The sequence below is a fragment of the Podarcis gaigeae genome (assembly GCF_964106915.1).
Source record: "Podarcis gaigeae genome assembly, chromosome: 8".
NCBI lineage: Eukaryota > Metazoa > Chordata > Lepidosauria > Squamata > Lacertidae > Podarcis > Podarcis gaigeae.
The window spans coordinates 82,630,456-82,641,783 of NC_139684.1; the positions used below are offsets into that span (position 1 = coordinate 82,630,456).

Here is an 11,328-nt window from a genome sequence, read left to right on the forward strand (position 1 = left end):
GTGTGGGCTCTCTTTTTTGATTCTGTGCACGAGACACCCATTCTGTATACCAATCGGAGACAGGAATTTTTGCTTCCATCAGGGGCTACATTCCCTTGGGTGTTATCTGTCAGGGGCTGCTGCTCAGAACAGTCTCTCTGTCTACATTTGCACCACAAATGTTAAAGCACTGTGATTCCACTCTAAACAGCCACAGCTCCCCCCCCCCCAAAGAATTATGGGACCTGTACAGCGGTACCTTGGTTCTCAAACTTAATCCGTTCCAGAAGTCTGTTCCAAAACCAAAGCGTTCCAAAACCAAGGAGCGATTTCCCATAGAAAGTAATGCAAAATGGATTAATCTGTTCCAGACTTTAAAAAACAACCCCCAAAACAGCAATTTAACATGGATTTTACTATTTAACGAGACCACTGATCCATAAAACGGAAGCAATAAACAATGTACTGCAGTCACACAACCAACCAATCAGTAGCTGAACTGAGTTCCACACAGTCACAAACACAAAAAAGAAGAACCACAAAAACGCAAAATAAATTGCAAAAACAGACAGACCTCAGTGTACACTCAAAACGGAGCACATTCGGCTTCTGAAAAAGGTTTGCAAACCGGAACACTCACTTCCGGGTTTGCAGTGTTTCGGTTCCAAGTTGTTTGAGTACCAAGGCGTTTGAGAACCAAGGTACCACTGTAGTCAATTAAGGGTGCTGAGAGGTGTTGGGAAACACACCCACTCCATTCCCCTCTCCCAGAGCTACAATTCCCAGAGCGGTTGAATCCGTCTTCCCTCTGGGAACTGCAGCTCCTAACAACTTTCAGCACCCTTTGCAAACTACAGCTCCTTTTAGGCAGGGCGTTAACTGTTAACCTTGAACTAAACCCAGAAACTGAACTGGCAACAGGGCAGCTGGTCGAGGACTGGCCTAATGTGATGTGACCTGCTTGCTCCGAACAAAATATCCTGCAGGCTGCATTCTGGATAAATCGGAATGAATTTCCTGGCTGGTGCCTTCAAGGCCAGCCTCGTGTTTGGTGATGCTCCACAACTCTGTCACCTAGACGGGGCAAACTTTAATTCGGAGCCTGATCTCTCGCGAGGGACAAGGAAGGAGCTCATAGCTGTCAACCTTCCCTTTTTTTGCGGGAAATTCCCTTATTCCAGCACCGTTTCCCACTGCTATCCCGGATTGTTAGATATCCCGTAGACTGTCCCCGGGACAGGTGAGGCTGCTGATCCCTTATTTTCATATCTGAAAGTTGACAGCTATGAGGGAGCTTCCAAACACTCTTTTTATTTATTTTGCAAAACCCACATACCTCCGGATCGTAGCAAGACATCCAGGGATTTACAAGAAATATTAAAGCAGAACTTCCAGACCCTCCTGGTTCCCTTCTCTCATTTCCCCCATGTCAAATTTTAGATCGTAAGCAACTAGGCGGCAGGAACATGCCCCCTCTGAACTCTGCAGAGCACTGCAAACACTCAAGGCCCCATAAAATAACCCTAAGCAAATTCAGTTTTATGCTTGCTGTCCCCCACACCACTTCCTTCATCCCATTTCTTCCACACTGGGTGACTGGGGGCGGGGGGGAAGAGAACTGAAAAATCAGGCTCCATTTTCCTTGTCAAATTAGGGCCAATTTAAACAATTGGTCTCCCTCCAGATGTTTTAATAAACCGCTGATTGATTAATCAACATGACCTTAATATTTTTCCCTGGCTAAGCCCCGGGAAGATCTTTGCTGGCGGCATTAAAAACTGCTGCTAATTGCGCTAATGCGATTGATTAGGAAATTGGCCCCGGGTCAAAGATGGTAATTAGTACAGGGGAAATCGCTGGCCAACAGCCTCTTTTGTGGATGGGGGTTGTTGGGGGGGGGGGGAAGGAGAGAGAGAATAATTTGCCCGTCAGGCAAGGTGCTGCAAGTCAGGATTCCTGGGTTCTGCCCAGAGGCAACATTTGCAAGTGGTTAAGAGTTTTACGGGTTGTTATTTGAGGACGGGTGAAATTCAGGCTTCCGGGACCTGCGTTCTTTTTCTTCTTCTAAAACTCCAAGGTCCACTCAGAACCAGCACAATTATAAGGCAGAGGGAGGCACTCACCTCAGGCAGTCAAATTCAAGGCATGTCTGCACCATAGATTTTAAGTACAGTGGTACCTCGGGTTACATACGCTTCAGGTTTCATACGCTTCAGGTTACAGACTCCGCTAACCCAGAAATAGTGCTTCAGGTTAAGAACTTTGCTTCAGGATGAGAACAGAAATCGTGCTCCGGCGGCGCGGCAGCAGCAGGAGGCCCCATTAGCTAAAGTGGTGCTTCAGGTTAAGAACAGTTTCAGGTTAAGAACGGACCTCCGGAACAAATTAAGTACTTAACCTGAGGTACCACTGTACTGTTCTACCAAGGCTGCCTGCAAAGAATTCTGGGAACTGTAGTTTCTTAATGGTGCTGTGAGGAGACCCCACCACCACCATTCCCCTCCCAGAGCTAAAATTCCCAGAATTGCCTGGGAGGAAGGATCAATCGTTAAATCATTCTGGGAATTGCAGCTCTGTGAGAGGACCAGCAGGGTCTGCTAGCAGCTCTCAGCACCCTTCGCAAACTACAGCTCCCAGGCCGCTCTGGGGGGAAGCCATGACTGTTTAATGTGGAATCATAGCGTGTTAAATGTATGGCGTAGCTGCAAATCGTTATGTAACTAATGGTTCTGGCATTTTCACTCCCAGGATAAGGGTGCGCAGGCAGATTTTCTACCTCAAGTGTCAAAGTAACTCAGCCAGCCTTAATTTCGCTCCATAAGACGCACTTTTTTCCTCCTAAAAAGTAAGGGGAAATGTCTGTGCGTCTTATGGAGCGAATATGTGGTCGATCGCTGGCTCCCTTTCTGGCCCCGCCACCTTGCCCCGGCCTCCATTGTTTTTTTGTGTTTTTTTTAAATATTTTTTATTAAGGATTTTCTTGTTTTACAGAAGTGTAGTGCCTCGTTTTTTTTTCTCTTCTTCTTCTTCCATGTAACGTTTTTACAAATCCATTTCATTTGTTGAGGCATTAGGGGGAGAAGAAAACAGAAAGAAAAAAGAAAGGGGGGGTGGGGAGAGGGAGGGTGGGTGGGGGTGGGGTCGGGTGGCGGTGTTTCTATTATGTTTAATGTATGTAGAGTTTGGTGTCAGCATTGCTTGTGTTGTTCACTTGTGTTCCTTTGGTGGTGAGAGAGGTTGGGGTTGGCTTAGGGTGTGATTGTTTGCTTGTGATTGGCTGTGGTGATCTTTGTTTTCGTGTGTGAGTGAGGTGGGTGGGTGTTTTGGATCAGGTTAGCCATATTGATTTGTATGCTGTTGGTGGATTATTGTCGTTGTCCTGTTGGGCTGTGTATGTGATAAAGGGGAGCCATACCGGGGTGAAGGCGTCTTCTTCTGTTTGTCCCTGTGTCAGTTTCAGTTTATTAGTTAATTTTTCTAGTAGGGCTGTTTCCCATACTATTTGGTACCATTGGGCCATGCTTACTCCTGACAGGTCTGAGTGTTCTGCAGCCGGAGGCCGTTTGTTTCCCCAGCGCCATGTGACTGGCTGATTAGATTATCTGTCTGGAAACTGTAGAAATGGCTCCCTTTCCTTTCCTAAAGAAGCAGCAGAACTGTGAGTTGAACCCCATAAAAACAGGATTTTCCCCCTTTGCAAAGTAAGCTCAACAACTTTGAGTTGATCCTCAAAAAACAGGGCTTTTCCCCTCTGCAAAAGAAGCTGCACAACTGTGAGCTGATTCCCCCCAAAACAGGCTTTTCCCCCTTTCCTCCTCTAAAAACTAGGTGCGTCTTATGGTCAGGTGTGTCTTATGGAGCGAAAAATACATCAATTTGCAATTTGAGTAGGAGAAGCAGAAAATGGTGCGGACTATTTTCTGCATACCCACCCAAACTGGGATGCACATCTTCCTGTGAGATCTCAGTGCGAAATCACGGCACCCTAAATGGCAGCCATGCTCTCGCATGAGAAAACGGGATGTCCTGTTTTTTCCTGGGACACTTGCGGGATATATTTTCTGCTCTACCTTAGGCAGCAAAATGTGAAGCACAAAATGGCTGACTCAGGGAGCAGGAATCGAACCCATTACCCTTCCTCCCTAGAGATCCTTGCAGAAAATTAGAAAACCTGCCCGCAGAGCTGCATCGAAGAACCAATTAATATTTATGTTTTGCAGGTGAGAAAGAAAGGGGCTGCGAGATTCAGTTTTATGAAATGGGAAAGTTCTGCAAACACTGGTAAGCATGAAGTCCCATTTTACAGGTGGGGAACACCGAGGCTCAGAGGGACACAATCCTCCCAGGGACAGGGGCAAACAGGACATTTGCACTTTCCTGAAACCCTGGAGAGTTGCTGCAGAGAATACTGAGCTAGAGGTCTAACTCTGTATAGGGCACCTTGTTATGTTCCTATGATATTGTAGCAGCTGGCAGTACCATGGAAAAAGGAAGCTGCAGTTTTTGTTCAGCGCCTTCTTTAAAAACAGATTTCCCACTCCACCTTGCCCCCCTCGCCAGATTTGATTAATTAATTAAATCAGATTAATTAGTTTTTACTTGGTCAACTCCAAGAGAAGCTGGAGGAGGAGGAAGTTGTGAAACAGGATGCAACCTAAGAGGGATCAGTCTAACATCAGCGAGACAGGTCAGTGCAAGAAGTTAAAGAAACAGAGATGATCTGGGGATCTGGAGGTACCAAACTTTACCTGTCTTAACTCCTCTTTTGCAAGCTGAGTTGCACCCAAAGTTCCAGAAAAAAGGAACCTGTACCAGTTATGTTAGAATTACAGAACCGTACTGTTGGAAGGGACCTAAGGGTCATCTAGTCCAACCCCCTGAAATGCAATGTTGGGCTCCAACTCCCAGCTGCGCTGGCTGGTGCTGGTGGGAGTTCTAGTCCAGCAACATCTCGGGGGGGGGCACAGGTTCCCCAGGCAAGGCGTGATGGCAACAGCTCTCCCCTCTGAATCCAACACCTGATATTCAGAGATATGCTATTCCCAAGGCTGGAGGCTCCATGGAGCTATCTCAGAGTGGCCAATAGACTTTCCTTCTTAAAAGAAATGGCCTAAATCTTTAAAAAGGACATCTAAGGTAGCAGTCCTTTCCCTCTTAAAAGAATTAGCCTAAACCTTTGATTATTATTATTATTATTATTATTATTATTATTATTATTATTATTAATACCCCACCCATCTGGCTGGGCTTCCCCAGCCACTCTGGGCGGCTTCCAAAAAAAAATATTAAAATACTGTACTACATCAAACATTAAAAGCCTCCCTAAACAGGGCCGCCCTCAGATGTCCACCAACACTTTGAATTGTGCTCGGAAACGTATTGGCATGTAAGGGAGCAGTCATCACCCACATCTTGAAGCAGTGAGTTCCACAAGTTAATTGTGCATTGTTGTGTGACCAATATTTCCTTCTGCCCACCCTGAACCGGCTTCCCCTCAATTTCATTGGATGAAAGCTGCCACTCCCAGCTACTAGTATTACCCTCTCCGCAGTTCAGGGCCCAAACATCAATTTCCACACTGCTTTCCCCATACTATGCCACTAGTCCTCATTGTAAAAAGCTAACTCACGCAGCACACTCTGCCCATAAATTAAGCACTCGTGCATCCTAATTCTCTGTTCTGACCCTGCTTTAGCCCTCCAACACCACTCTCTATTTTTAAACCCTCTTCCAGGACACAGCTGCAGCAGAACAATAGGGGGAAAGCCCTTCCATAGTTTCATAAAGTTCTCGGCGCTCATTTTTCCTAGCTGATCATTAACAGAATTCACTCTGCAGAGATTTTGGCTCCTCTTGCAAACAGGGTGCCTAAGGGTGTAGTGCAGAGTTCAGCTCAACAGCAAAATGCCCCTTTCTCAGTGCTGGAATTTGCTTTTTGAGGGGGGGAGAGGCAAAGGGGGTTCAGGAAGAGGGGGAGAAACGGACAGCACCTCGCCCAGCCTCTCCAAACAATAGGCAGATGTTTATCCCTATTTCATGGAACACTCGTTATTTGGCTGATAATTACCCCGCGGGTAATGATAGTAATCAGAAATTGCTGCAAGCCTGTATTCTTCCAAGGCAGTTAATTTATTTAATTACACACTTTGAAGCTGCATTATTTAAATGGTGATTTATTGCATGGCTAATCAATGCTATTTTATCTGGGCAAGCGCCTTTGTGCGGTGCGTGCGTGAGCGCATGGGTGTGTTGGAATGAAACGGCGCCCTGGCCTTTTCTGCGAGGAATTAGGGATATGGAGAGAGGAGGAGGACGAGGAGGAGGAAATGGACAGGCTCTGGGGGAGACGAGATTTAACTGTGTCATGCAAAGGGGGCGCCAAGAAGGACGTCGGTCTTGCGAGAGACCGGCAGGAGGGGACAAACCGCAACTCAGCCGCAGAGCATGCAGAGGTCCCCAGCTTCAATTTCCAGGTAAAGGGATCTCAGGTAGCAGGTGATGGAAAAGACCTTCCTCTAACCAGCGGTCCCAGAGAGTCACTGCCAGCCAAAGTAGACTGTACTATAGGGTTGCCATATTCCAAACAGTGAAAATCTGGACCCAAAAGTTGTTGAGGGCTGGCAGCATTGAGATCAATTCAGCAGTGCAAACAAGTTTTGATGGATGCAATAATGGAATACTGAACGGTATAGTTTTTTTGTAAAATATGCAGGGATTTATGATTTGTAAAATGAACCGTGGAAAGAGAAGAAAGGGAGTCACTGATATCTTATGGATGTAAAATAAGTATTTTAAATTGTAAAACAAAACTTAATAAAACAATTATATATACACACACACACTGCTTTTTTTCTGAGGGGGACGTATACCCCTAAACATTTTGTGAATCTAAGTTGAGCCTCACTGAGGGGGAGTATTTCAATATGGATAGAAAAATGAGAGTACCCTTAAACTTTTTTTTAGGAAAAAAGCCATGTGTATATATATGTGTGTGTGTGTGTGTGTGTGTGTGTGTGTGTGTGTATTTACACACATACACAAACACACAAGTTGTTGAGCTTTGTTGTTGTTTTGCCAAAGTTGTTGCTGAAGCTTTAAGCAATTTTTAAGGAGATTCGCCAAAATCTACACTTACGGCATGAGTTGCCATAAACCCAGATTTCCCCTGACGTTTCAGCGAATTCCACCCAGGACGCTGTTTATGAGGGCCAAAACCCAGCTATGTCTGAGAAATTCTGGACGTATGGCAGCCCTCAATGCCTTTGCCCTGGTAGGGGGCAACTTCTTAGGATCTAAACAAGGGGGAGTCCTTAACCTTTGGCTCCAGCTTCCTTCCAGAGGCAGCGATGGTCATTGCCACTCCTACAGCTAAAAAAACAAACCAAGTCGCCGTCCCTCATGGCCCACGGACAATTCTACACGCATCTGCCACCCACCTTTGCCAGGTGGGGAAGGCCCTTCCGCCCGCAGGCTCCAGGGTGGGTCTCCGTGGTTGGCAAAGTCTCGCATCTTGAGGTAACTGATGGTGAGCCGGACGATGGAGGCCTTGTCCAGTTGGCTGGTGATGGCTCCGGGCAGCGGCAACATCTTGGCCAGTTCGTAGAATTCGAAGTTCTCCTTGCCCCGGCGAGAGCGTGCAGCGTTTCGGGACTTCTCCTTGCGCAGGGCCTGGAGGCTGCGGAAAAACCACCATCGTTATTACAGGGGACGTTCGGGTTGCGAACATGATCTGTGCGGAATGCACGTTCGCAACCTGCAGCGGCATGTCTGCACATGCGCGGGTTGCAATTCGTTGCTTATGCGCAAAGCGCGATTTAGCACTTCTGCGCATGCGCGAAACCCAGAAGTAATGCATTCCTGAAGCGTCTGTAACTTGCGGTGTGACTGTATTTTTATTTATTAAATTTATCTACCATCCCCTTCACCCGAAGACCACAGGGCGGCTTCCGGTATGAAAACACAAAATACGGATCGTAAGAGCCACAAAATTATTATTATTATTATTATTAAGACATCTGAAGGCAGCCCTGTTTAGGGAAGTTTTTAATATTTAATGCTGTATTGTTTTTAACACTCAATTGGGAGCCGCCCAGAGTGGCTGGGGAAACTCAGCCAGGTGGCAGGGTTTAAATAATAAATTATTATTAAATTATTATTATAACCACCAGCCTGCTGAACAAGACAGAGATACGGGCCTGCCCTGACCAAATGCCAAACAACAGGATAGAAAGCCTTTGCCGGCCATTAAACTGCTCACAGAGCGGCAGGACCAGCCGTGAATGGCAGAAAAGGCCGACAAGGTACACTTAAAACTCATAGAATTGTTGTAGAGGAACCCCGGTAGTCATCCAGTCCAACTCACTGCAAAGCAGGAATCCCGCTTCTGCGAGAAGCGCAAAAGGGTTTCCATTTGTTCCCCCAGCCACCACTTTTCCTCAGAGGTTCCTGTTCCAAATACTAAGATGGTGGTTATATCGTATGAAATTTCTCAGAGGAGACACCTGTACCAGGGTGGATAAAAATCAATGTTTTTTTTTAAAAAAAAGGAAAAACCTTTTTTAATTTAAATTGGATTTTTAAAATAAAGTGCTTTTGGAGGAAAAATCTTTCTAAAGATAGTTTTCTATTTACATTATAGTCCAAAGGCTATCCATCAGGAAATAAGGATTTGTTTTAAGTTTTTCATGTGTGCTAAAACTCAGCCTAAGGTGGATGTTGTTGTTGTTTTTTTAAACTGCTTAACCATGTCAGTTAACAAATATAGATACATATGCTATAATGTTATTGTTTTAGTTAAATAAATTGTTTAAATTGTTATTAAGGAAATGATTGTTTTTCTCCTTCCAATAAAGTACACCAGAAAAGTTGTCCAAATATAAACAGTTAACTTATTAAACCTCACAATAATTTCATAATCATCTGTCAATGTATTTCTAATAGTGTAACCAAATCAATAATTTTTGATATAACTGTAAAAACTACTCTGAAAATTTATTATTCCAAAAATGAAACCTTCATCTGGTTGTGAATACAGTGGACCTTCGGGGTAGCGTAACTTTAAGGTTGTGAACGCGGCAAACCCAGAAGTATATTCTTCCGAGTTTTGCTGCGTGCATGCGCAGAAGCACTCTGCACACCTCGCACATGTGCAGAAGCACTCTATTGCCCCGAGCGCATGCACAGAAGTGGCGCCTCTACTTGCGGACTTTTCGGGGTACGGATGGACCCCTGGAACAAATTACATTCGTATCCAGAGATTCCACTGTATTAAGATTATACCAGCAAGAATGAGTCTTTCTGTAAAAAAAAGATTTAAATCAAGTCTTACTGACTAGTGATTTAAATCAATTTGATTTAAATCAAATCCAGCCTGACCTGCACCACGCATTTAAAGCACTTTGGTGCCTCTTTAAACAAACATGGCTTCCCGCAAAGGATTCTGGGAAGTGTTGCTTGACAAGAGCGCTGAGAGTTGTTAGGGGACACCTATATTCTCCTCAGAGAGCGACAATTCCCAGAGTTCCCTGGGAGGAGGGAAGGATTGTAAAACCACTCTGGGAATGTTAGTTCTGTGAGGGGAATAAGGGGTCCCCGGACAACTCTCAGCAAACTACAGCTCCCAGGGTTCTTTGGGGGGAGCCAAGCCTGCGCTTTAAATGCATGGCGTAGGTTTGGCCTGTCACACGCAGTCAAGCCATGCGTCCATAATCCTCATTGCTCGACATGAGACTGCCGCGTTTGGCTCTTGCCAGACCTTTCTTTAGAACTAGGGAGCACCACAAAATGGACAGAAGGAACTGAGGGCTTGCAGGGTCTGATGGGAGTTGTAGTCCAGGATGCCTGGATGGCAAAGACTGCTTTCTAAGGAGTTCAGGGTGGCTCATGTGGGTGGGTGGGTGTTTGCCCCAGCTAACCCTCCAAGCAGGGCTGTCTTAAGCATATGCAGCACCGGGTGCAAAATCTGCCTGACGCCCCCCCCCCCCCCAGGTTGCCCAGTCCCAGTAGGGCAGAGCGGGCCGGCCACCTCAGCGTCTCGCTGGCTCAGTTGGCCCTGAACTCGCGGCACAGAGCTGCCCGCAGCAGAAGAGCCCGCCACAGCGCTCTGACGGGCAGACGGGCTCTTCCCCGGACTTAACTCTCGGGCCCTGGACTCTCAGCCTGGTCCCCCTGAGAGCCCGGCGCCCCGCACCCCTAGCACCTATGGGTAAGATGGCCCTGCCTCCAAGCAACCCTGCAAGATGATGATGATGATGATGATGATGATGATGATGATGATAATAATAATAATAATAATAATAATAATAATAATAATAATAATAATTTTTTATTTATACCCCGCTCTTCCCAGTTCAGAAAACTGGGCTCAGGGCAGCTAACAACAAATTTAAAACACTTAATTGATGCATAGCTGTCAACTTTTCCCTTTTCTTGCGAGGAATCCTATTCAGAATAAGGGAATTTCCCTTTAAAAAAAGGGAAACATTGACAGCTATGAATTGATGCAACAAAAAACAGCATAAAATACCGTATAAAACGTGAATAACAATAAATTCAGAATTCAAAAATCAATTTGGGGGGGAAATCCATCCAATAAACATTAGATGATCACCAGCGCTAGCTGGCTAAATTAGTCCAGGTAGGCTCGGGTTCAAGAGGGAGCAGCTTCATGACCGAGCAAAGACGACTTGAACTCAAGATCTCCGCAATCCATGGCACAGCGGCTATGAAATATTACGCCCAGTAGCCCCAAGAAGTAAAGGTAAAGGTAAAGGTACCCCTGCCCGTACGGGCCAGTCTTGACAGACTCTGGGGTTGTGCGCCCATCTCACTTAAGAGGCCAGGGGCCAGCGCTGTCCGGAGACACTTCCGGGTCACGTGGCCAGCGTGACATCGCTGCTCTGGCGAGCCAGAGCCGCACACGGAAACGCCGTTTACCTTCCCGCTGGTAAGCGGTCCCTATTTACCTACTTGCACCCGGAGGTGCTTTCGAACTGCTAGGTAGGCAGGCGCTGGGACCGAGCAGCGGGAGCGCACCCCGCCGCAGGGATTCGAACCGCCGACCTTTTGATCGGCAAGTCCTAGGCGCTGAGGCTTTAACCCACAGCGCCACCTGCGTCCCTCAGCCCCAAGAAGGGAGGCAGTAAATAGGAGGCTTCTTACCAAGGTACCGGCTGGTTCTTCACTAATAAGCCTTGCAGGAAATCCCATTCCACGCTGACGCATTTCACCTCGCTGCCATACAGGGCTGCCATCTCAACCCCGGAACCATCCGATTTCGGGGCAGCCTCAACGCGTCCTCCGATGGCTGGTTTCCGTTAGGGAAGGCCACAACCTTCTGGAAAAAGAGGG

The 11,328-nt window shown here is 46.5% G+C and overlaps 1 protein-coding gene across 3 annotated transcripts in view; it reads right to left on the minus strand.

The window, feature by feature from the left end:
* NPAS1 (neuronal PAS domain protein 1) overlaps positions 1-11,328 on the minus strand; it is a 94,385-nt gene that overhangs the window by 69,157 nt on the left and 13,900 nt on the right. For 2 of the 3 annotated variants that reach the window (XM_083753747.1, XM_083753749.1), the window contains exons 2-3: positions 11,140-11,314; positions 7,416-7,654 (exon numbers count right to left, since the gene is read on the minus strand). In XM_083753747.1, coding sequence (XP_083609873.1) covers positions 7,416-7,654; positions 11,140-11,231 — 331 coding nt within the window. In that variant the 5' untranslated portion in view covers positions 11,232-11,314. The remainder of the gene's footprint in view (positions 1-7,415; positions 7,655-11,139; positions 11,315-11,328) is intronic. The other variant, XM_083753748.1, reaches the window with a different exon arrangement.